Source organism: Arachis hypogaea, chromosome 18, assembly GCF_003086295.3.
Source record: "Arachis hypogaea cultivar Tifrunner chromosome 18, arahy.Tifrunner.gnm2.J5K5, whole genome shotgun sequence".
In the NCBI taxonomy this organism is placed as follows: Eukaryota; Viridiplantae; Streptophyta; class Magnoliopsida; order Fabales; family Fabaceae; genus Arachis; species Arachis hypogaea.
In genome coordinates this window covers 33,795,142-33,820,843 of record NC_092053.1, presented here as the reverse complement: position 1 = coordinate 33,820,843, position 25,702 = coordinate 33,795,142, and the positions used below count along the sequence as shown (strand labels likewise).

At 37.7% G+C, this 25,702-nt stretch overlaps 1 protein-coding gene and 2 non-coding genes across 5 annotated transcripts in view; all 3 read right to left on the bottom strand.

The window, feature by feature from the left end:
* LOC112773152 (uncharacterized) overlaps positions 1-1,867 on the bottom strand; it is a 54,817-nt gene extending 52,950 nt beyond the window's left edge. For all 3 annotated transcript variants that reach the window (XM_072225181.1, XM_072225182.1, XM_025818213.3), the window contains exons 1-3: positions 1,593-1,867; positions 910-1,099; positions 98-169 (exon numbers count right to left, since the gene is read on the bottom strand). In XM_072225181.1, the coding sequence (XP_072081282.1) occupies positions 98-169; positions 910-1,099; positions 1,593-1,704 (374 nt within the window). In that variant the 5' untranslated portion in view covers positions 1,705-1,867. The remainder of the gene's footprint in view (positions 1-97; positions 170-909; positions 1,100-1,592) is intronic.
* A 12,215-nt stretch (positions 1,868-14,082) lies between these two features.
* Positions 14,083-14,186, bottom strand: LOC112773763 (small nucleolar RNA R71). Its single transcript, XR_003188295.1, has one exon. It is a non-coding gene; the product is annotated as a small nucleolar RNA R71 (small nucleolar RNA).
* Positions 14,187-25,265: 11,079 nt separating this feature from the next.
* Positions 25,266-25,373, bottom strand: LOC112774713 (small nucleolar RNA R71). Its single transcript, XR_003189179.1, has one exon. It is a non-coding gene; the product is annotated as a small nucleolar RNA R71 (small nucleolar RNA).
* Positions 25,374-25,702: the final 329 nt, after the last annotated feature.

Genomic DNA, 25,702 nt, shown 5'->3' with positions numbered 1-25,702 from the left:
ATGCACGCAACCTATATATTAAAGTTTAAGATATGAGAAAAAAAAAATCCAGAAATTATTGGGTATTGAATTTTGTGAAGTCAAGAGAGATACATACATTTGTTGAAGGTAAGGCAACCTCACAAGTTCTGGTGGGAGTTGACCTGGGAGACTTTGTCGTTTCACACATCTGTTTATTGGTTCAAAATGGTTTTAAAATAATATTTCATAAATTTAGTTAATTATTATTTTCATTTTATACCATAGTAATTTTTAATCATTTTATTAATTATTCGGCATGTTAAGTTTGTTGAAAATATTAACCATTCATAATAATTTGGCTTTCTTTCTCTTTAATTCCTCCTAATTTCAAATATACCCAAAAACAATTTTGTATAAAAAAACATATTTAGAATAAATTATATTTATATATCTCTCTTTATCAACTTAAACTTATTAAAAAAATAATATCATGACAAAGTTAATATATATTTTTTCTATTTTATCTTAATTGTCTCTAATTTTTTTTATCTAAACAAAAAAAATAGCCAAATTTTTTTAAACAAATTTATTTATATTTTGTCAGATACATAATTATTTATATATTTTTATTTAATAATTTAAATTTTTTAAAATAAATAATTTTATGATATTTTATTATTTTTTTGTAATATTATTTTCTTTTTTAAAAACATTTATTAATTATAAAAAATATTAAAAATTTATCAAAATTTATTATTTTTTGTTATTATTTTTAACCATTAATCTAATTACTTTAATCTAATAATTTAATAACATATTTTAACTCATATTTTTAAATATTAATAATTAACTATTAACCTATAACAATAAATTCTGAGAATCGGACACACTAGCGTTAATTATTAGGGATAAGAAGGATGGAGTGAGAGAGATATAGAGAAGTCCTACAAGCTAGTGACATGGCAGAGAGTGGAATCGGCATAGGAGCAGTTGCAGATGACAACAGTAGTTTGATTACCCTTCAACATCATGCACGAGCTCCCACTTTGTTCTTCTTCACTACTACTGCATACATCTTTTTCTTCAGAAAACAAATTCTCCTTTCCAAGCGTCTTAGCTATGTCGTTCAGAGCTTCCACTGTATACATTCATATGATATGAAATACCATCAAATTAAAAAATATCATCAAATAACAAAAAGAATTGTAATATATAAATTTAACTACACTTTTAAAGTAATACTACAGATTAATAGCTATCACAACATCCTGTTAGTATTAAAGATATAATTATTCATGTATTTCTTTTATTCATTTAAATCTTTTAAAAAAATAATTTCACTATATAATAATATCAGTTTTTATTACTCAAAAGTTTAGAATTCGATTTTTGTTGATCTAAAAAAAAATGAATTTCAACATAATTATATTAAGATTAATATAAGTTTTGTATCATTAACATGGAATATAGTTTAACATTAATATATAAAGTTGTGTATCATTCATGTATATCCTTCAATCATACAAAATCTTATTATCACATTTAAATCAAGTTCTCTACATAAAATATATTAAAAAGCATCATGATAGAGAGATGGATATATAAAAAGCATTATATTGTGAGAAAATTACCTTCATCTTGGGGCAAAGTGGCCTGTCCAAAAGCCAAAGAGGAAAAGCAAAAGGCAAAGAAGACAAAGAAGAGTACTAGGAAGAAGGAAATGTATGGTGAAGTTTTCTTCATGCTTGCTACTTGCTGATTTAGTTTGATCGATGACCAAATAAACTAATTAAGCTCCAGAGATGATTGAATTTAAAGAAAGTAATATTATGATGTCCATATATATGTAGGAGAGCAGAGGAAGATATTTAGCGTCGGTGAGAAAATGATGGAGGAAACTTAAAGAAGAGAATGTATGTATAAACTATAAATATATACCAACGACCAAATTTTGTTTTTTACTTTACAATTGGTGATTTTTTTTTTCTTTTGGAAAAGTCTAGGGTCCAGCAACTTTTGTGTTTTGTGGTCAGCACTTAACCATAAAAAAAAAAGTGAGTGATCTCCAACCATTGAATGTAGTCTCACACCATTAAAAATACTATTAATAGCCAATTGATAGTTACAAAACACAAAAGTTGCTGGTTCTCTAGCACTCTTCTTTTTTTTTTCCTTTTATTTATTTAAAGATGTTTTATGACTCAATTCAATGGCCATTCACTTATTCTTATTCGTCTAAGTCTAATTATGACTAGCCGTAGCTTATACAGATAGAATTTTTTTTGGGTTGAAAATGACGAATTTATTCTTAAAAAAAATTATCTATATATAACATTATAAATTTAATTTTGATTAATGTTATATCAGTAAAAATAATTAACTTTTATATTATTGCAATCATTAAAAAAAACAGATGTAATTATAATTGTTTAAAATGTTTTATAGCATCAAAATTAAACTCAAATCATTCTTATACTTCTATTTAACAGAATAAAATTTTAGAATAAATAATTTCATATAATATGATATTAAAATTTTTATAATTAAATAAAAATATAAAATTTATTATTTAAATATTTTTATTTAACTGTTTAAATTTCTAGTATAGATGATTTTTTGACAATGTGAAATGCATGAATTTATTGTCCTTTAATAACTATTAAAGGCGATTTTATGTATCTGAATACATAAACTGAATCGGTTAGGGATTAGCAAGAAGTTGTTTCATAATGAACGGGAAAACTCTCTAAATTAATATTTGAATGTTCAGTAAATATAGATTTAAAAAAATAGATTTTATTATGACGAGTATATCATTTATCATACACATACTTTTCTTCTAACCCACAGTTCTCTCTAACTTAAAGTGTTCTGTCAAAGTAGAAATTTGTAGTAGACCCGGCACATGCAGATGCATGCAATGTATATATATATATATATACTTAAATGTGAAATGTGGATCAATCATCAATGACTTTTCAAAAAGCATTTATAGCACCTGTTTTCAGTAGGGTCATAAACACGAAAATGTGTAAAGAGGAGTATATGAAAGGAAAAACGAAAATTGACTATTATTATATTGGATTAATATAATATAGAAGAACAAAATCAACAATCAATTTTGTTGCAGCAATAATATGCAGAAACAAATGTTGCAGAGCAAGAAACAGAACAGAGTGAGAGTAAAAATTATGTACTTGCTGAATAGAATGATTTGCTTATGAATGATCAATGGATGAAGGTTATTAGGCAACAAGGTTATATATTGCATTAATTTCTCTAAAAGGATCCAAGTGATTTTCACTTTGGTGTGAATTTTTTTTATAAGTTTTTTTTTTATTAATTTTATAAATCTTTTTTAAGGCAACAAAAATAAAAAATTATTAAGTCATAAAAATTCTGATACCATTTTACAAACTATTTCTTCAATTAACATAACAAAATTCGTTTTATTACTTTTGGATCATTTTTAATACTAATTTACTTGTATGCTCTATAAATTAACATAAACTTTTTTTACAAACTTTTTTATAATTATTTATCAACATCACCGTATGATTATTTTTATGGAATTACAAATTATTTATTTTATATACGTGTAAATACTGTCTGAAAATCTAAATAAATAACTGTATATGTTGTAACACCCTACCACACAGAGTCTTATGCTTAAGTCATGAAACAGAGGTGGCGAGGTATTACGACCTCTAAAAATAAAATTTAGTATGTATAGTATTGCAAGGATGTTCATAACTAGGAGCTTTTGAAGAAAAAGGGGTAAATTAAAACCGATAAATCAAAACGCGCAACACTTCGATCGGTAACGTAGATTAACAGATAGAGAGTAAGATGACGCTAAAAGATATACAAAAGAGTGTCAAAATACATATATCAAGACTCGGGACTCGGCTTGCGAAGATAACCGGTCCGAGCATATAAGTATACATACATATATATAAGAGAATTACCTAAACAACCCCAAAAGACAAAATACAAAACCTGCTTCTCCAAAATAACCTCTAAGAAGAGTAAATACAAAATACATATACAGTGGAGAATATAGTATCTAAACAGGTATATGATAACCAAAATAAAAATCCAAGATACTAAGGGTCTCCGCCAAAAGGAAGTCTCCAGCATGCCTCAGCGAGGAGCCTCACATCCTGCATCTGAAAACCACAAAATCCGCATAGCTGAGAACCGGAGGTTCTCAGCATGGTAACAGTGCCCAAATATCTAACATGTAATGTCATGGGAAAGGCGAAGGCAATCCTAGAACTTCCAGATTATAATCAAAGCGTATAAACAAGTCTAGACCATAAGAATAAAACACATGTAACTAACTAAGGGTCTCCAGTCTAACTACAAATCCCCATTCCAAGTCCTGCAAACCTCCCAACCGCCAACAGTAATCGAGAGGCAAACACAAGTATATCAAACAAAGAAATGCACAAGTAGGAAGCAGATAAGACAATTAGGCAATTAGCAAATAATGATGCAGTTAATTAGGCAATCCAGATAAATCATACATAATGCATATGATGCATGCCTGTCCTAGTGGCTGATGAGTCTCATCTGTCGGTTATCTAGCCAACTCGACGAGTCAGGTAGCTAACCCAGCTACAGTCTCTCTGTTGCGCGTCAATACCATTAGAGGGAATACGTGCCCTGTCACCGTTAGAGGGTATATGCACCCTGTCGCCATTAGAGGGTATCTGTGCCCTGTCACCAATTTACCATTAGAGGGTATCTGCGCCCTGTCGCCCATTTACTATTCGAGGGTATCGGTGTCCTGTCACCCTTACAACCAGAGAGAAAACATACAAACATACTCACATCCAACCTTTTCCATTCATTGTTCATTTACTATATTATTCATGAATTACACATGCATGTATCCTCAGCCATACTCAACATTCATCTCAGCCGCCCGGCTCAAGTTCATAATTCACAATCAACCATAAACCATCATCGCACACAGCCATTCGGCTCACATCATACTCAGCCTCTCGGCTCATATCACACTCAGCCATTCGGCCCATATCATATACAACACTCCACCATCCTCCTCAACAACTCATATCATCATCTTTCATTATAACTCATCATGACATCCCCTTTCTTCACCCACAAGTCACCCTCTTCCCTAGCTTACTCTCATTCACTAGGCATTCTATATTAATTTAAGATTAAGGGATGAAATTGGGGGTTTATAAGCCTGAAATAACGTCTCGGAAGGTTACGAGCTTGTTGGGAATGTGAAGAGCTTGAAAACAAAGGTTTAGAAAAGAACTGGGTCGCGTGCGTACGCACAGGGGTGTGCGTGCGCATGCCCAGAAGTATTTTTAAACGTGTGCGTACGCACGGGCTTGTGCGTACGCACAGAAAGTAAAATCTCCAGGGTTCAGCGCGCGCACAAGGTGTGCTAGCGCCACCACCAGCATGCCATTCCCAACGTGTGTGTGCGCACAGGCTTGTGCGTACGCACAGCTCGCAATCCTTCATTGGTTTGGCGTGTGCACAGGGCATGCTGGCGCTGCCACCAGTAGCCCAGTCTCTGCGTACGCACAAGGCTGTGTGTGCGCACAGGACCAAATTCTAGCCTAGTGTGCGTGCGCACAGGGCTGTGCGTCCGCACACAAACTAGAAATTACAAATTCTGCAGAAGTTGCAGAATTCAGATTTTTTGCCAGAACTTCCATCGATCATATCTCTTTCCACAAAAGTCAGATTTCAACCAAATTTAAACCATTTTAAAGCTTATGAAATTATCTTTTTATTGATATAAAAATCATCAAATTTTGAAAACAAAAGCTCAATATATGATCCGTTAAAGTTCATCAAAATCTCGATTTTACCAAAACTTATAAACTCCGCATTTTTAAACATACATTTACCAATTCCATATAAAATCAACCCAAAACTCATCCATTCCGACATAAAAAATTTTCAAACCTTTTCCAATCAACAATCCACCAATTTTACCATATTTAACCAAACTTCAATTTAACAAGTTTCACCTCATAATCAACATTTCATAATTCAAGTTCCAAACAAATTTTCAATCCATCAATTACCATATATACATACATATTTCAATATCACCCTTCAACACATGCTCACCAATAAAAGCCTCAACATAATCATCAATTAAACACATTAATGCACATCACATACGACATCACATGCTTGCCCACCATTATCATCATAATTCACATATCCAATCCAAATCCAAATCACCCCACAATTACATCAACATTCCATAATTCATCAAATATATCAATATGTCACAACCCACCAATGTTCATGCATAACGACACAATTTACATCATTCATCAACTAACTCATTATTTCAAAAACCCTATCCTATGGCCACTAGCCTACGTTTTTACACAACATTACATTTTAGATACAGGAAACCGAAACCATACCTTAGCTGATTCCCGTTCCACCCGGAACACTCTCAAATTCAACTTCCAAGGTTTCCAAAGCATCACCAACAAATTTCCCACACAAGGCTCCTTTCCAAACTTTCCAAAATCACCAATCAAGCTCCAAAACACATATATATAATGCCTAAGCCACAATATCACATAAAAACACAATAACCCAATCACCAAATCACAAAATCTCAAGTCTTAAGCTTAGGATTGAAAATCTCACCTTACCCAAGGATCAAGGGAGCAAGAACAAGCCTTTTTCTCAAGCTAATTTGATCCTATAACACAAAAGAGTTCAAAATCTCAACATTATTACCCAAGAAACTCGAAAATCAAGGCTGAAATTTCGAAGAAGAAAACGTGGCTTACCTCAAGATTGTTTGTATGGGTTTTATAGAGCTCGACGCCGTGGTCGTGTGCCTGTAAACGGTGTGTCAATCGGAGCTCCGAATCAAAAGTTATGATCCATGAAAGTTTGAGGTGAATAGTAGCAAGGGTTTCAATCTTCCCCCTCCCCATTTCTTTAATTTCCAGCGTGTGTGTGTGTGTTTTAGAGGGAAGAGAGAGCTGAGCTTTCTCATTAAATGAGAGTTGGTTGGGACCTTGGGGCCAACTTGGATCCGGTTGGCCCGGTTTGTCCCGTTCAGCCCAATCTTGAGCCGATTTCTTTAAAGTTTGTGTCAAAATTCTTGTTTTTAATTTCTCTATCACATTACACCATAAAAACCTCATTTCTCACTTTCTAGAATATATTTTAATTTATGGGTTAATTAGCCATTAATTAACCGGATTTTACATTCTACCCACTTAAATGGGAATTTTGCCCACAAAATTCGAATTTAGTTAACTGAGAACAGGTGTGGGTAGTCTACTCGCATCTCTGACTCAAGTTCCCAAGTGTGTTCCCCAACACTGGCTCGACTCCATGCCACTTTCACTAATAAAACTTCTTTTCCGCGCAACTCCTTAATACTTGTGTCATCAATCCTGACCGGAGTCACCGGTAGAGTCAAATATTCTCTTAACTACACCGATTCTGGTTCTAACACATGGCTAGCATCAGGAGTATACTTCCGAAGCTGCGACACGTGAAATACGTCGTGCATGTTCGAAAGATGAGGCGGTAGAGCCATCCGATATGCCACCGGTGTAATTCTCTTAAGAATCAGAAATGGTTCGATGTATCGAGGGTTCAGCTATCATCTCGGGCCCTAAAAGACTCTTCTCCCCAGCTTCATACCATCATAGTGGAGATTGGCATTTTCCCCAATTCAAAGCCTCATACGAAGCCATTCCGATGCTCACATGGTAGCTATTATTGTACGCAAACTCCACAAGCGGCATATACCGATCCCAGCTTGCCGGCTGATCTAGAACACAAGCCCTCAGCATATCTTCTAGGGTCTGGATCGTCCTCTCAGATTGACCATCTATTTGAAGATGGTACGCTGTACTTAAGCTCAAACGGGTTCCAAAAGCTTTCTGAAACGCACCCCAAAACCTCAAAGTGAAGCGGGGATCTCTGTCAGAAATTATAGTCGTAGGCACACAATGAAATCTCACAAAGTGAGCCGACTTTGTCAGTCGGTCCACAATTACCCAGACAACATCAATAGCGGTTCTAGTCCTCGGCAAGTTCCAGCTCATGCGTTGGGTAATTAACTTCGTGAGGTCTCAACTGTCGTGAGGCATGAGCCACCACATTCCGGTGCTGCATCGGCACGCACCCCAGGCCCTTTAGTGAGGTATCACAATACACCTCGAAAGGTTGATTTGGTTTAGGTAACACCAACATAGGTGCGGTAGTCAACTTTTGTTTCAACGCTTGAAAGCTCTCTTCACACTCAGAAGTCCAAACGAATGGCGCGTCTTTGCGGGTTAACTTTGTCAATGGCAAAGCCAAATGCGAAAAACCTTTGATGAACCTCCGATAGTAGCCAGCTAATCCCAGAAAACTCTGTATCTCAGTAACTGAGGTCGGTCGTCCCTAATCCATCACTACCTCCACCTTAGAAGGATCTGTAGCTACCTTTGTTTACCCACTACTTGGCCAAGAGACTTCACTTTATCCTTGAAAATATTGTTCGCTCCATGAGTCTGCGTGAGTGGTTCCTTTCTCCACCTAGCCAATAGTCACTCGCGTTTTACCAATCTTTGCAGCGCCTCACCTCTGGAGTCTCTCGCTTCCGCTGTGTCACTTTGATCACATTTTATTAAGGACCTACCTATTCATTTATGCTAGCCAAACCTTCTATTAAAATAACTTAGTGTCGTCTAGAACATATCATAATTATTCGACCATGTGTTATGAGTGAATACCAATCTCCAATATTGTCTAAAGTAGCAAAGAATTAAGTTATCGGTTTTCTTATTATCTCAAATCTGAGGATCGGATCCGGCAGTACCTCGATCCCTCCTGTATGGGCAATCTTTGACCAAATGCCCTGACTTCCCGCAATTGTAACACAAACCCAAACCATAACGACACGACCTATTTGGGTGATGACGTCCACATCTTTGACAGCTCAAAACATCTGAAGTAGCCGCTGTCTGTTTTCCCTTACCTTTTCCTTGTAAACCCTCGTTCATCGCAAGGTCATTTCGTCCTTGGGGGTAATGCTGTGGGTATCCTCTTCTCTTAAACTCTTATCCTCTTGTTGTGAATCCTTGGTTGTGCTCCCTGCGGTGGGATTCCCGGTGGTCATAATCTGCCTCAGCAGCCTTCCTCACACATTCATCAGCGATACGACTCTTGTTCACAAGTTCGGAAAAGACTCTAATTTCCATCGGTCCAACGGAGCTCAGAATGTCACTCCGAAGTCCTCCCTCATACTTGATGCACTTTCACTCCTCGAAGTCTCCCGGAGCCCCTTAACACATGCGGGAAAATCTGAACAACTCCTCAAACTTATCCGTATACTCAGATACCGATATTGCACCCTGCTTCAGCTGTAGTAACTCCAGTTCCTTGGCCGTCCGGGCGGAATTCGGAAAGTACTTCTTGTAGAATTTCACCTGGAAGGCATCCCAGGTGATAGGATCATCACCCTGTTGTATGAGACTTTGGGTTCCCTGCCACCAATGTGACGCTTCCCCAGTGATCAGATAAGTAGCAAACTCGACACACTGCTCTTCAGGCACCAGCTGTGCTTGTAGTGCCCACTCTATAGCTTGAAACCAAGTGTCGGTATCAGTTGGATTAGTAATCCCCTTGAACTTCGGTGGATTGACCTTTAAGAAGGTCGCCAATGTCATTAGACCTTGAGTCCTGTTTCCACCATTCCCCCCATTATGGTTATTGTTGTTCATCTGCTGTCCGAGAGCCTCAGCAGTGGCCTGCATAGCAGTAGCCATGTTTTGCAATGAAGCCATGAAGTCCACCGGATCATTCGGATTGGTTTTCGGCTCATGAGTGCCGGTACGTCCTCACCCACGGCCTCGACCGCGTTCACGAGGCACTATCTGGTTCCTATACACACCAAACAAGCGATATCAAGTTGATTGATGAGCGGATAATTTATGCGCTTTTTGGCATTATTTTTAGTATGTTTTTAGTATATTTTAGTTAGTTTTTATTATGTTTTTATTAGTTTTTAAATAAAAATCACTCTTCTGGACTTTACTATGAGTTTATGTATTTTTCTGTGATTTCAGGTATTTTCTGGCTGAAATTGAGGGACCTGAGCAAAAATCTGATTCAGAGGCTGAAAAAGGACTGCAGATGCTGTTGGATTCTGACCTCCATGCACTCAAAGTGGATTTTCTGGAGCTACAGAAGCCCAATTGGCGCGCTCTTAATTGCGTTGGAAAGTAGACATCCTGGGCTTTCTAGCAATATATAATAGATTAAGGTGTGGAGCTCTGCTGTTCTTTGCCCAAGATTTGACGGCCCAAATAGACGTTCCAAGTCAGCTCAAGAATTCTGGCGTTTAACTCCAAAACTGGCACAAAAGCTGGAGTTAAACGCCCAAACTGGCACAAAAGTTGGCGTTTAACTCCAAGAAAAGTCTCTACACATTGAAGCTTCAATGCTCAGCCCAAGCACACACCAAGTGGGCCCGGAAGAAGATTTCTACATTAATTACTCATTTCTGTAACCCTAGGCTACTAGTTTTCTATAAATAGGACCTTTTGCCATTGTATTTTCATACTTTTGATCTTTGATAAGTCTTATGCTATCCTAGACACGTTTGGAGGCTGGCCATTCGGTCATGCCTAGACCATGTTCTTATGTATTTTCAACGGTGGAGTTTTTACACACCATAGATTAAGGTGTGGAGCTCTGCTGTTCTTCATGAATTAATACAAAGTACTATTGTTTTTCTATTCAATTCACGCCTACTTCTTTTCTAAGATATTCATTCGTTCTTCAACTTGATGAATGTGATGATCCGTGACACTGATGCCAAGGCATCTTAGGCTAGTTTCACTAGCATTTTTCTGTTAGTTTTAGTTGTTTTATGCATTTTCTTGAGCTTAAAGTAACCAAGAATGGTTAAATGAATAACAAAGCAATGAACCATCCAAACAGTATGATTTTAATGCAAATTCCATGAGTTTTAGTTATATTACTTGAATGCTATGAATGGAAGATTTCTCATGAAATTTTGCAAGGCTTTGATGCAAATTGTTTGGATGATTTCAGGGAAGAAGAGGCTAAGCAAGGAAGCAACAAAATCAATAAAGGAAGCTTGAATATCACATGAGGAGTTTAAGTTCCAGTTTAAGCCTAAACTGGAGCCTAAACGCCAGAATCAGGAAGGCTAAGAAATGCTGGAATTGAAGTTTAACCTCCAGTTTAACCTTAAACTGGAGGTTAAACGCCAGAATGAAAGTCTCACCAAAGAAGCATTTCCACGTTTAACCTCCAGTTTAACCTTAAACTGGAGGTTAAACGCCAGAAGTGAGAAGGGCACCAAGGGGGGCAGTTCCACGTTTAACCTCCAGTTTAACCTTAAACTGGAGGTTAAACGCCAGAAAAGGGAAAAGCACCAGGGAGCCATTTCCACGTTTAAGCTCCAGTTTGACCTTAAACTGGAGCTTAAACGTGTTCGACCAAGTTTTCTCCTCCAGGGTTGCTTTCTCCATTTCCACGTTTAAGCTCCAGTTTAACCTTAAACTGGAGCTTAAACGTGTTCGACACCTCCAGGGCTACCTTTCTCAGCTTCCACGTTTAAGCTCCAGTTTAACCTTAAACTGGAGCTTAAACGTGTTCGACCTCCAGGATGGCTTTCTCTATTTCCACGTTTAAGCTCCAGTTTGCTCCAGTTTAACCTTAAACTGGAGCTTAAACGTGTTCGACCTCCAGGGCTGCCTTTTCTATCTCCACGTTTAAGCTTCAGTTTAACCTTAAACTGAAGCTTAAACGTGTTCGACTATATTACCCTCCAGGGCTGCCTTCTTCCATTTCCACGTTTAAGCTTCAGTTTAACCTTAAACTGAAGCTTAAACGTGCTTCCACAAAAGGCATCACTGGAAGTGTCTGGCGTTTAAGCTGCAGTTTAAGCTTAAACTGCAACTTAAACGCCACTCTTGGAAAAGGTTTCCGGGCCAAAAATATTGCGGTTTAAGTTAGTATTTGAGCACAAACATTAACTTAAACTTACTCTGGTATGAAACCCAATTGAATATCATGGTTTATGGGATTGGGCCTGAAGGATTGATGAGTCTGAAATTTCCATTTATTGAGTCATGTGTCATTATTTGATTATCACTAAGTTGGCTCAATGAATGTTACAGAATTTGGATCAACAGCCTCATCAAGATTATGGATCATAAACCCAAGGCAAAAGGAAAGCAGGGAGAGGCCTCAAAGCCCAAGAAACACAACAGAAGCTCAATATAGAAAGTGTATAAATAGGATAGAATTTAAGTTAGGAAGGACTTTGACCTTTTCATTGAGCTAGTTTTCATATCTTTGTAATTGAATTCAGAGCTATGACTCACTAAACCCCCTTTCATTGGGTTAGGGAGCTCTATTGTAATTCAATGAATCAATAATATTTTATATTCTTCTTCAATCTTTTCTCTTGAATTTTGTTAGAAAGCTTCTTGATCTAATTCCATTGGGTAGTTGTCTTGGGAAAGAAACTACCCATAATTGGAATCCTTCGGAACCTTGGGAAAGGAATGGAGGATTCATGCTAGAGAAGCTTTCTCACAGTGAATTGGATTGGGGTTTGGATGGATATTGTGACATGTAATCCTACCAAATTGTGGTTCATGAAACTGTGTGGTATAATCAGTGATCGAGCATCATCTCTTCTTATGAACATTTAAACCAAGGGATTGGGAATTTGTTTGTTTTTAGAGAGAATTGGTGAGCCAAGGGATTGGGATCCAATCATATAAGATTGCCAAGCAAAATTTAATGAATGCATTGGTTGAATGAAGAGATAAACATGTTTTGATTCGGAGATCTCAATATCTCCTATACCCAATGAATTCCCCATTTCTGATTTCCACTTTCTCTTTACATTCTGCAACTCAATTCATGCAATCACCCCCATTCCCTTTTAATTTCAGCAATTTAGCTTCTGCTCTTTAATTCATGCAATTTAAGATTCCGCCATTTCAATTTCTTGTCATTTACGTTTTCCCGCCAATTTTACATTCCACAATTCTCATCTAAATCTTGATTCCGCTCAACTAGAACACATTTCTAATCCGAATTGCTCATTCAACCAATCCTTGTGGGATTCGACCTCACTCTATTGTGAGTTTTTACTTGACGATAGCCGGTGCACTTGCCGGAAGGAATTTTGCCGATCGTGCAATTTCCTAAATCGTAGCATAACAAGTTTATGCGCATCAAGTTTATGGCGCCGTTGCCGGGGATTGGTTTTCGATTGACAATTCTCAAATTGGAAGTTAACTAGATTGAGCATTTTTTTTGTTTTGATTAATTCAGTACAAGTTACTTGTTGAATTTTAATTTCTGCACTCTGTTATATGCTTTCTTTCTTTATGCCTTTAAATTCAAGCAACTAACTCACTGACTCACTAACTGTTTGAATTAATTCCTCAATTGCTCTAACCATACTCTTCCATTAACCAAGAGTATTTCACTTGTTTGTTGCCTGTGCTGTGTTCTTGTATGACAGGTAGGAGAGGAGAGACATCAACTCCTCCATATACCGAACCAGAGAGGACCCTTCATAGACTTAGAAGGGAAGCAAGAGGGAAGAGAGTACTGGGAGAAGAAGAATCTGAAGGAGAATCTGAGGACAATTTTGAGGAAGCTCTAGATCTCAACATGGATAGAGAAGTTCACAACCATGAGAGAGCTGATGGAAACAATGCCATTCCTGAGAGGAGGGTTCTTAGTTCATACATAAACCCAACCTCTGGGAATTGTGGTAGCAGCATTCAAAAACCACCCATTCAGGCCAACAATTTTGAACTCAAACCACAGCTAATATCACTTGTGGAGAATCATTGTTTATTTGGTGGGAGTGCTAATGAAGATCCCAACCAACATCTCACAAAATTCCTGAGAATTTGTGACACTGTGAAGTCCAATGGAGTCTAGGAAGATGCCTATAAACTGCTTTTGTTCCCATTTTCACTTAGGGACAAAGCAGCTAAGTGGCTGGAATCATTCCCAAGGGGGAGTCTAACAACATGGGATGAGGTGGAAGGCAAGTTTTTGGCACGTTTCTACCCCCCACAAAAGGTCAATAGGCTTCGATCTGAGGTTCAGACTTTTAGACAACAAGATGGTGAAACTCTCTACGAGGCATGGGAGAGATTCAAGGATTTGACAAGGAAATGCCCACCAGACATGTTCCATGATTGGGTGCAATTGCATATTTTCTATGATGGACTGTCTTATGAATCAAGGAAGGCTGTAGACCATTCATCAGGAGGTTCATTGAACAGGAAAAAGACTGTGGAAGAAGCCATTGAAGTGATTGAGACAGTGGCTGAGAATGAGTACTACTATGCATCAGAGAGGCACAACACTAAGGGAGTCATGGAGCTGAACCATGTTGATACAATTCTAGCCCAAAACAAGGTGTTTGCCAAGCAACTAGCAGAGCTTACCAGGCAATTAGAAACAAAGCAAGTGGCTGCAATACACACACAAGATCAAGAGGAAGTAAGCATTGAAGGAGGTGATTGGGAAGAGGCCAACTATGTGGGAAACCAACAAAGGCAATCATATGATCCACATTCCAACACTTACAACCCAGGATGGAAAAATCACCCAAACTTTGGGTGGGGGAACCAACAAACCCAACCACAAAACCACAAACCTTACAACCACAACCAACATAACAATTCCACATACCAAAACTCCAACCAAAGATCATACCAAGCCACACAAAACACTTACTCTCAACCACCATATCATGGCCAAAATAATCAACCTACCCAACCTAACCCGAACCAACAATTTCAAGATCAATTAAACCGGATAGAAGGAATGATGGCAACCATGAGTCAAGACATAACCGAATTGAAAAGCTTCAGGGATGATGTGAGAGCTACCTTAAGAAACCATGGTGAAAAACTCAAGAGGATGGAGTCTCAAGTAGGAGAGCTATCTCAACAGGCCCCCAAATCAACTGCAGTGTTCCCTAGTGACACAGAAAAGAATCCTAAAGGGGAACAAAAGAGAGTGAGATGGGAAGAATGCAAGGCCATCACCATATTGAAGGAAGTCTCAGAAGAAGAAGGAATCAGGCCCTCAGAGCAGGAGCCAGAAATCTTGAAGGAAGGTGTGGAAGAAGCTAAGCAGGAAAGTGGAACTGAGCAAGCCAAGGAACTGCAAAAAGGCATGCTGGGAATATACCAACCAAAAGCACCATTTCCTCAGAGGTTAGGAGGAGGTGAAAAAGGGAAAACCTATTCAAGGTTTTTAGAGACATTTAAGTCTCTCCATATCAATATTCCCTTCCTTGAGATCCTCCAGCAGATGCCTACACATATCAAGTATTTAAAGGAATTGCTGAGCAAGAAAAGAGTTTTGAAGGGAGGACAAACGGTAACAATGAACAAAGAATGCAGTGCCCTCATCAAGAAGGACACAGTCTCTAAGAAAACAGACCCAGGAAGTTTTCATATCCCCTGCATCATAGGGGAAACAAAAATTGACAGAGGATTCTGTGATCTAGGAGCTAGCATAAATGTGATGCCTCTAACTCTTATGAAGAGGCTACAACTGAATGAGGTGAGATCCACTGATGTAATCATACAACTGGCTGACAAAACTCAGAAGCAAGCTGAAGGGATAGTTGAGAATGTGCTGGTGAAAGTGGGAGATTATTACTTCCCCACAGACTTTGTCATTTTGGACATGGAGGAAAGCTACTTACACCCTATCATTCTGGGCAGGCCATTTCTAGCCACTACTAGAGCGCTCATAGATATAGAACAAGGAGAGCTAATTCTGAGAATACATGATGAACAGCTCATTTTCAAAGTTTTCAAACCTGCATCTGAGCCTGAACCAGAACCTGAAAAGCCTAAGGATGATAGTAGCCATCTGTGTTTGGAGGAAAGCAATCCGGCAGCTGAAACTCTGAAACAGTCCTTGGAAAGCAAACAAGAATTGCAAGAGTTAAAGCCACAAGAATCAATAGAAACAGATCAGAAGGATCCTCCCGGCATAAGGGTCAATGAAGAAAGCTTCAAGAGAAAGGGAAGAATTGTAAAGAAATTGCCAAGAGGGTGGAGAAACAAGAAAATTCCCACTGAAGGTTTCTCTCCGGGAGATGAAGTGATATCAAGTCATTATCTGCCAATCCCACCTGGCCTCAAAACCATCCCTTCCCAGCTCCCTCAAGTGTTCACAATCAGGAAGGTTCTTTCTATGGAACATTTAGAAGTCATGAAGGAATCAAATGGGGACGTTTTCATAGTAAGAGGAGAAGACATCAAGCACTACAATCCACTCTAACAAAGGACAACCGTCAAGCTAGTGACGTTAAAGAAGCGCTTCATGGGAGGCAACCCATGTTTTAGTATCCTTACTCTTTAGTGCTTTGCTTTACATCTAATAAAGCTTGGTTTCTTATGCATGAACTTGAATCCTCAGGACAACTATTGATAAAGTGCACTAAACTTTGCATGTAAATTACAATTGGTCTCTAAGTTTGGTGTGCCTGAAGGCACTCCCAAATCTTACTCAAATTGGATTCCATCTTTCATTCAAGGTGCACGACCAAACATTAAGTTTGGTGTTCCTTTTGAACACAGTTTATGAAAAGCAAGAAATTCCTCTGGATTTAGAAATTCATGACAAGTATACCATTTGCATGTTTTAATACTTTGATTTCAATTACTTTAGGTAGTAAAATTGTTTAGGATCAAAGCGCCAAAGTGACTAGGATTATTTAGAATTATGCACATTCATTAAGGACAACCAACATGGATTTCATGTCATCAGGACACATTACCAAACACTAAGTTTGGTGTCCAGTAATAAGTGTGCATACATACAAAAGTCACGGCTATAAGCTCAGGAAGTCAATCATTGATTTACAATTCAAAAAGAAGAAGAAAAAAAAGACATGTACAAGTACTATTCATTATTCACATGCACGAAAAAAATGATAGCAAATTTGTTTGTTTGTGCAGGTACAAAAGGAAAGATAAAAATGGAGGAAAAAGACAAAGGGGAGGTGCCGTGCTTGGTCAAAAAGGAAGTTCACAAGTCTTTGAAACTAACATATGGGAAAAGGAAGTTCTGCATGAAAAGATAGCTACATGTACAACCTAATGCACTCAGAATACTTCCAAGAAAATGAAAAGCAATTCGTCCTTCTCCCTAATTCATGTATTACCATCAAGCCACCCTTCACAAATCACCCTAGCCGTCCAGTCTTCACTTACAAGCACTATAAAGAACCACTTGGGGAACGAGTTCCACACCACCAATTCTCCTTCATGCACATTTTCCTTCATCATAGCATAAATATATCTTGCCGAAAACAACCTCACCACACTTCCAACAACACTTCTTGCTTCACCTTGTCAACTTTAGCTTGTAACTTACCAAAACCAAAGAACCAATGGCAGCCTCATCTAGCCACAAAAGAAGAAAAGACAAGCAACCAATGGAGGAGAACAGGGAATTCGATGCAAGGAGATACAAATCAGTTTTCCATGAGATTCAAGCCGAATGGATGAGACCTAAAAGGGTACTAGCTGAGGTTCCCTTTGACCTTGAAAAGGATGAGTTCCCAGGTGTTTGGGAGAAGATCAAAAAGAGGAAGTGGGAGCTCCTGACTAAGCCAATCACTAAAATCAACATCAACTTGGTGAAGGAGTTCTATGCAAATGCAGTGAGGGAAGACTCAACCAAGAAACCCACATACAAAAGCTATGTGAGAGGGGTGGAAGTTGACTTCAGTCCCAAAGCAATCATGAAAACTCTTGGCCTGAAAAACATACATTTCAGCCAAGCAAGTTATGAAGAAAGGATGATAGGAGAACCTGACTATACAACTATTGCTGAAGACCTTTGTGCCATCAGAGCTGAATGGGTGAGAAAAACAAGAGGGGCTCCAAGAGTCTTGAGAAGGGGAGACCTAACACCGGAAGCTAAAGGGTGGTATGCAATAGTTAGGAGATCCATCCTACCCACTGCAAACTCTTCAGAAATAGTCCCTAAAAGAGCCATCTTGCTACATTGCATTATGGTGGGAGGGGAAATCAAAGTTCATAAACTCATTGCTGAACAGATACAAGAGTTTAGTGAGAAAAGTGACCCTGAATCCTGGCTCCACTTCCCTAGCACCATCATCAGACTATGCATCGATGCCCAAGTACCACTTGAAGATGAAAGACCTACTTGGCTATATCCGGGACTGGCCATAACTGCATACAGAATGACTCTTGGCCCAACTGCTCCAAGACACACAAAAAGAAGAAATGAAGAAGGGCAACAAGCGGAAAAAGAGCAAGAAGCGGAACAAGAAGGACAGGAAGGAGAAGACAGAGAAGAAGAGCAAGAAGAGCAAGCAATTCCAGAAAGAAGACAACGAACTCCTAGAGACCCCATGGATATGAGCAGAATGCAGGAAATCATGGAAGGAATGTCTCAACAATACATGAGGTCTCAGGAGAGACAAGAGGACTTTCACCTAAAAATGATGGATATGCAAAGGAACTTTGAATCAAGATTCTTGGATCTGCAAAGGGAACAGAATTTACACTTACAGGAATCCTTCAGCCACATATGGCAACACCAAGATGCCAATGTCTTGGCAATCAAGGAAGCCACCACTTTACAGAATGCAAGATACTCAGTCCAAGCTGATTACAACATCAGTTCGCAAATCAAGCTTAACTACATAGGAGAACATTTACACAAGATGGACCCAGCATTCCCAGCTTTTGATGAGTATTTCAAAGGGAGGAAAGAAGGAGAAATAAACAAGGCAATGATCCTTGAAAAAGGAGTGGAAGAAACAATGAAAAAGGCTGGATTCTGGAAAAAGCTCATAAGAAAAGACAAAGGAAGTTCAAGTGGTCAAAAAGGGGTAGGAAGTAAGAAGAAGCAGGATCCCAAGAATCAAGAAGAACCAAGCAATAAATGAGAGGTGGTCTCTCTCCTTAATAATCAAATGATAATTGGTGAATTGTCTTTATGAGCTTTCTTTCATTATAAGTCATTTAAGTTTTAATGTGAAGTCTCTAGTATGTTTGTCTGTTTATTGCTTTGAATAAAGTGAATGCCTAGATGTTTGGATATAACTTCACCTTCTTAAACAAGTGCTTGCCATGCTTGTCCTGTTTCCAAAAATAAAAGAAAAGTTTGAACAAAAGTAACTTGGCTCGATTAGTGACAAATCAAGTAGAATTAAGTGGTGGTATGTATGCTTGATTGTTTAAGTCAGATCACTGGAAATAGAGTGTAGAATTATCATTTTTTGTGTAGAAATTGAAAACTGTCTATGGATCTTGATGAATAAATGTCTTTGGCCATGAAAAAGAAAGAAAAAGAAGAAGAAAAAGCCACTGAAAAAGGGCAACCAAAAGGCAAAAAAAAAAAATTGAGAAAATAAGCTAGGCACCAATGGTTTGAACTTCTGAGACAAATGCTTGTGGTGTTTATGTATTAAGGATATGCTTGGATGAATAGGTTCTGAGGAGTGTTTCAACACTTGGTAACTTGGGTTAACTAACCCGGGATTATCAACCAAAAGTCCATTATCAAGAGCAACCTAAATACAAAACATTTAGTCACACAAAGAGGTGCTGGGCACCAATGTCTCAAGAAGAAATGTGAACTAAAATGCCTAAAGTGGATATGTGTAGTGCACTGATAAGAAAAAGAAAATGCCAAAGGCTTGTGCAACACATGACACTAAGCAAACAAGGAGCAAAGGAGCTCTAAGAAAAAGAAAAGAAAAACAAAGAAGAGAAAAGTGCCAAGGACATAAGAATAACAAGAGGCCATAGCAGTGTTTGATGGATGCAATGAAAAAGTGATAATCTTACCTGATAAGTATGAAAAAGTGATGCTGCAACTTTCTGCATAAAACCCTTCTGATGAACTTCAAATGCTTGCTAATATAGCCAATGTAATTGCTTTCTGTTTCATACTTTCTTCTCAATTAACTCAGGACTTGCTTAGGGACAAGAAAGTATTAAGTTTGGTGTTGTGATGCCAAGGCATCTTAGGCTAGTTTCACTAGCATTTTTCTGTTAGTTTTAGTTGTTTTATGCATTTTCTTGAGCTTAAAGTAACCAAGAATGGTTAAATGAATAACAAAGCAATGAACCATCCAAACAGTATGATTTTAATGCAAATTCCATGAGTTTTAGTTATATTACTTGAATGCTATGAATGGAAGATTTCTCATGAAATTTTGCAAGACTTTGATGCAAATTGTTTGGATGATTTCAGGGAAGAAGAGGCTAAGCAAGGAAGCAACAAAATCAATAAAGGAAGCTTGAATATCACATGAGGAGTTTAAGTTCCAGTTTAAGCCTAAACTGGAGCCTAAACGCCAGAATCAGGAAGGCTAAGAAATGCTGGAATTGAAGTTTAACCTCCAGTTTAACCTTAAACTGGAGGTTAAACGCCAGAATGAAAGTCTCACCAAAGAAGCATTTCCACGTTTAACCTCCAGTTTAACCTTAAACTGGAGGTTAAACGCCAGAAGTGAGAAGGGCACCAAGGGGGGCAGTTCCACGTTTAACCTCCAGTTTAACCTTAAACTGGAGGTTAAACGCCAGAAAAGGGAAAAGCACCAGGGAGCCATTTCCACGTTTAAGCTCCAGTTTGACCTTAAACTGGAGCTTAAACGTGTTCGACCAAGTTTTCTCCTCCAGGGTTGCTTTCTCCATTTCCACGTTTAAGCTCCAGTTTAACCTTAAACTGGAGCTTAAACGTGTTCGACACCTCCAGGGCTACCTTTCTCAGCTTCCACGTTTAAGCTCCAGTTTAACCTTAAACTGGAGCTTAAACATGTTCGACCTCCAGGATGGCTTTCTCTATTTCCACGTTTAAGCTCCAGTTTAACCTTAAACTGGAGCTTAAACGTGTTCGACCTCCAGGGCTGCCTTTTCTATCTCCACGTTTAAGCTTCAGTTTAACCTTAAACTGAAGCTTAAACGTGTTCGACTATATTACCCTCCAGGGCTGCCTTCTTCCATTTCCACGTTTAAGCTTCAGTTTAACCTTAAACTGAAGCTTAAACGTGCTTCCACAAAAGGCATCACTGGAAGTGTCTGGCGTTTAAGCTGCAGTTTAAGCTTAAACTGCAACTTAAACGCCACTCTTGGAAAAGGTTTCTGGGCCAAAAATATTGCGGTTTAAGTTAGTATTTGAGCACAAACATTAACTTAAACTTACTCTGGTATGAAACCCAATTGAATATCATGGTTTATGGGATTGGGCCTGAAGGATTGATGAGTCTGAAATTTCCATTTATTGAGTCATGTGTCATTATTTGATTATCACTAAGTTGGCTCAATGAATGTTACAGAATTTGGATCAACAGCCTCATCAAGATTATGGATCATAAACCCAAGGCAAAAGGAAAGCAGGGAGAGGCCTCAAAGCCCAAGAAACACAACAGAAGCTCAATATAGAAAGTGTATAAATAGGATAGAATTTAAGTTAGGAAGGAGTTTGACCTTTTCATTGAGCTAGTTTTCATATCTTTGTAATTGAATTCAGAGCTATGACTCACTAAACCCCCTTTCATTGGGTTAGGGAGCTCTATTGTAATTCAATGAATCAATAATATTTTATCTTCTTCTTCAATCTTTTCTCTTGAATTTTGTTAGAAAGCTTCTCGATCTAATTCCATTGGGTAGTTGTCTTGGGAAAGAAACTACCCATAATTGGAATCCTTCGGAACCTTGGGAAAGGAATGGAGGATTCATGCTAGAGAAGCTTTCTCACAGTGAATTGGATTGGGGTTTGGATGAATATTGTGACATGTAATCCTACCAAATTGTGGTTCATGAAACTGTGTGGTATAATCAGTGATCGAGCATCATCTCTTCTTATGAACATTTAAACCAAGGGATTGGGAATTTGTTTGTTTTTAGAGAGAATTGGTGAGCCAAGGGATTGGGATCCAATCATATAAGATTGCCAAGAAAAATTTAATGAACGCATTGGTTGAATGAAGAGATAAACATGTTTTGATTCGGAGATCTCAATATCTCCTATACCCAATGAATTCCCCATTTCTGATTTCCACTTTCTCTTTACATTCTGCAACTCAATTCATGCAATCACCCCCATTCCCTTTTAATTTCAGCAATTTAGCTTCTGCTCTTTAATTCATGCAATTTAAGATTCCGCCATTTCAATTTCTTGTCATTTACGTTTTCCCGCCAATTTTACATTCCGCAATTCTCATCTAAATCTTGATTCCGCTCAACTAGAACACATTTCTAATCCGAATTGCTCATTCAACCAATCCTTGTGGGATTCGACCTCACTCTATTGTGAGTTTTTACTTGACGATAGCCGGTGCACTTGCCGGAAGGAATTTTGCCGATCGTGCAATTTCCTAAATCGTAGCATAACAAGTTTATGCGCATCAGACACTCATCATCATTCTCACCTATGAACATGTGCCTGACAACCACCTCTGTTCTACTAGCAATGGCTTGAATGCGTATCTCTTGGGTTTCTAATCTAAGATTGGAACCTTCGTGGTATAGGCTAGAATTATTGGCGGCCATTCCTGAGATCCGGAACGTCTAAACCTTGTCTGTGGTATTCTGAGTAGGATCTGGAAAGGGATGACTGTGACGAGCTTTAAACTCACGATTGTGGGGCGTGTGACAGACGCAAAAGGATCAATGGATCCTATTCCGACATGATCGAGAACCGACAGCTGATTAGCCGATGTTGTGATAGAGCATCAGGACCATTTTCACTGAGAGGACGGGATATAGCCATTGACAACGGTGATGCCCAACATAAAGCTTGCCATGGAAAGGAGTATGAATGATTGGAAGAAGGCAATAGGAAAGCAGAGGTTCAAGGGGAACAAAGCATCTTCATACGCTTATCTGAAATCCACCAATGATTTACATAAGTATCTCTATCTTTACTTTATGTTTATTTTCATCACCTTAAACTCCATAACTATTTGAATCCGCCTGACTGAGATTTACAAGATGACCATAGCTTGCTTCAAACCGACAATCTCCGTAGGATCGACCCTTACTCACGTAAGGATTATTACTTGGACGACCCAGTGCACTGCTGGTTAGTTGTGCGGAGTTGTGACAAAACAGTTGAGATTACAAGTGTGCCACACCAAGTTGTTGGCGCCATTGATGATCACAATTTCGTGCACCAAGTTTTTGGCGCCGTTGCCAGAGATTGTTCGAGTTTGGACAACTGACGGTTCATCTTGTTGCTTAGATTAGGTATCTTTTCTTCAGAATTTTTAAGAATGAATTCTAGAGTTTCAAGGTGATGTTCCCACCATCACAAAAGCTAATTGATTCTCATCAATTTAGCTATTGAATGTAATGTCCTGCTAAAGCTTGGCCAAACATGTCTAATCCTTTTTAGACTGAAGCTTTAGACTAACATTGCATGATTCCTAGAATTCTTATTAAAAGTTTTGATTGTCTTTATTTTCTTTTCTATATAATTTTTGAAAAAAAAAATACAAAGAAAAATTTTTTAAAATCATAAAACCAAAAATATTTTATGTTTCTTGTTTGAATCTATTATCTAATTTTAAGTTTGGTGTCAATTGCATGTTTCTATTTTTCTTGCATTTTTCGAAAATTACATGCATGTGTCTTCATTAATCTTCAAGTTGTTCTTGATGATTTCCTTGCTCTGATCTTTAAATTCTCTTGTTTAGTGTGTTTTGTTGTTTCTCATATGCATTTTTACATTGTTATAGTCCTTAGTATACAAACTTTTAAGTTTGGTGTCTTGCATGCATTGTTTATTTGATCTTAGTTGCATTTTTATTGTTTCTCATCATCAAAAATTCAAAAATATTTTTAAAACTATGTCTTTTCAAGTCAATAACACAGAGAATTGAAGATTCAGAACAGTCAGCAGAGGAATCAAACAGAAAAAGCTGGGCGTTCAAAACGGCCAGTGAAGAAGGAAAACTGGCGTTTAAACGCCAGCCAGGGTACCTGGCTGGGCGTTTAACGCCCAAAAAGGTAGAGATTTGGGCGTTAAACGCCAGGATGACACTAGAGGGAAGATTTTCTTTTTAATTCATATTTTTTTCAAGTTTTCATAATTTTTCAAAATCAAATCTTTTTCAAATCATATCTTTTCAATCATATCTCTTTCAAAATCAATTTCTTTCCATTTTATATTTATTTTTACTATTTTCAAAAATCCTTGCTTCAATTCAAGATTTACTTCAAAATTTTCAAGTTGTTACTTGCCTATTAAGAAAGGATCAAATTTTAAATTTTTAGAATCATATCTTTTAATTTCTTGTTAGTCAAGTAATCAACTTTAGTTTTAAAACTTTCTCTTTTTAATTTGATTTTCAATCATATCTTCTCAATCATATCTTTTCAATCACATTTTTTTTCAAAATTAATTTTCAATCATATCTTTTTGATTTCTAATTTCAAAATCTTTTTCAAAATCACTTAATTTCTTTCCCAAACTTAATTTTCGAAAATATCAATCAAATTTTCAAAATTTTATTTTTATTATTTCAAAATCTTTTTAAATTATTTTCGAAAATTTCTTTCCCTCGTCTCACATCCTTCTATTTAAGGGACTAACACTCCTCCTCAAGGTGCAATTCGAACCCTAATTCTTTAATAAGTTCGAATTCTCTCATCTCTATCCCCTCCTTCTATTCTTCTTTTCTTCTGACACTTCAAGGAATCTCTATACTGTGACATAGAGGATTCCATACTTTCTTGTTCTCTTCTCTTTCATATGAGTAGGAGCAAGGATAAAAGCATTCTTGTTGAAGCTGATCCTGAACCTAAAAGGAACTTGAAGAGAAAGCTAAGAGAAACTAAAGCACAACTCTCGCTAGAGGGCCTAACAACAATGCCAACAATGCAAGGAAGGTGCTTGGTGACTTTACTGCACCTACTCCTGATTTCTATGGGAGAAGTATCTCTATCCCTGCCATTGGAGCAAACAACTTTGAGCTTAAGCCTCAATTAGTTTCTCTAATGCAACAGAATTGCAAGTTTCATGGACTTCCATTGGAAGATCCTCATCAGTTCCTGGCTGAATTCTTGTAAATATGTGACACTGTCAAGACTAATGGGGTTGACCCTGAAGTCTACAGACTTATGCTTTTTCCTTTTGCTGTAAGGGACAGAGCTAGGACATGGGTGGATTCACAACCTAAGGAAAGCCTGAACTCTTGGAAAAAGCTAGTCAATGCCTTCTTGGCAAAGTTCTTTCCACCTCAAAAATTGAGTAAGCTTAGAGTAGAAGTCCAAACCTTTAGACAGAAGGATGGTGAGTCCCTCTATGAAGCTTGGGAGAGATACAAGCAATTGATCAGAAGGTGCCCTTCTGACATGCTTTCATAATGGAGCATCATAGGTATTTTCTATGATGGTCTGTCTGAACTATCCAAGATGTCATTGGATAGCTCTGCTGGAGGATCTCTTCATCTAAAGAAGACGCCTACAGAAGCTCAGGAACTCATTGAAATGGTTGCAAATAACCAATTCATGTACACTTCTAAAAGGAATCCTGTGAATAATGGGACAACTCAGAAGAAAGGATTTCTTGAGATTGATACTTTGAATGCCATATTGGCTCAGAATAAAATATTGACCCAACAAGTCAATATGATTTCTCAGAGTCTGTCTGAAATGCAAGCAGCAACAGGCAGTATTAAGGAAGCTTC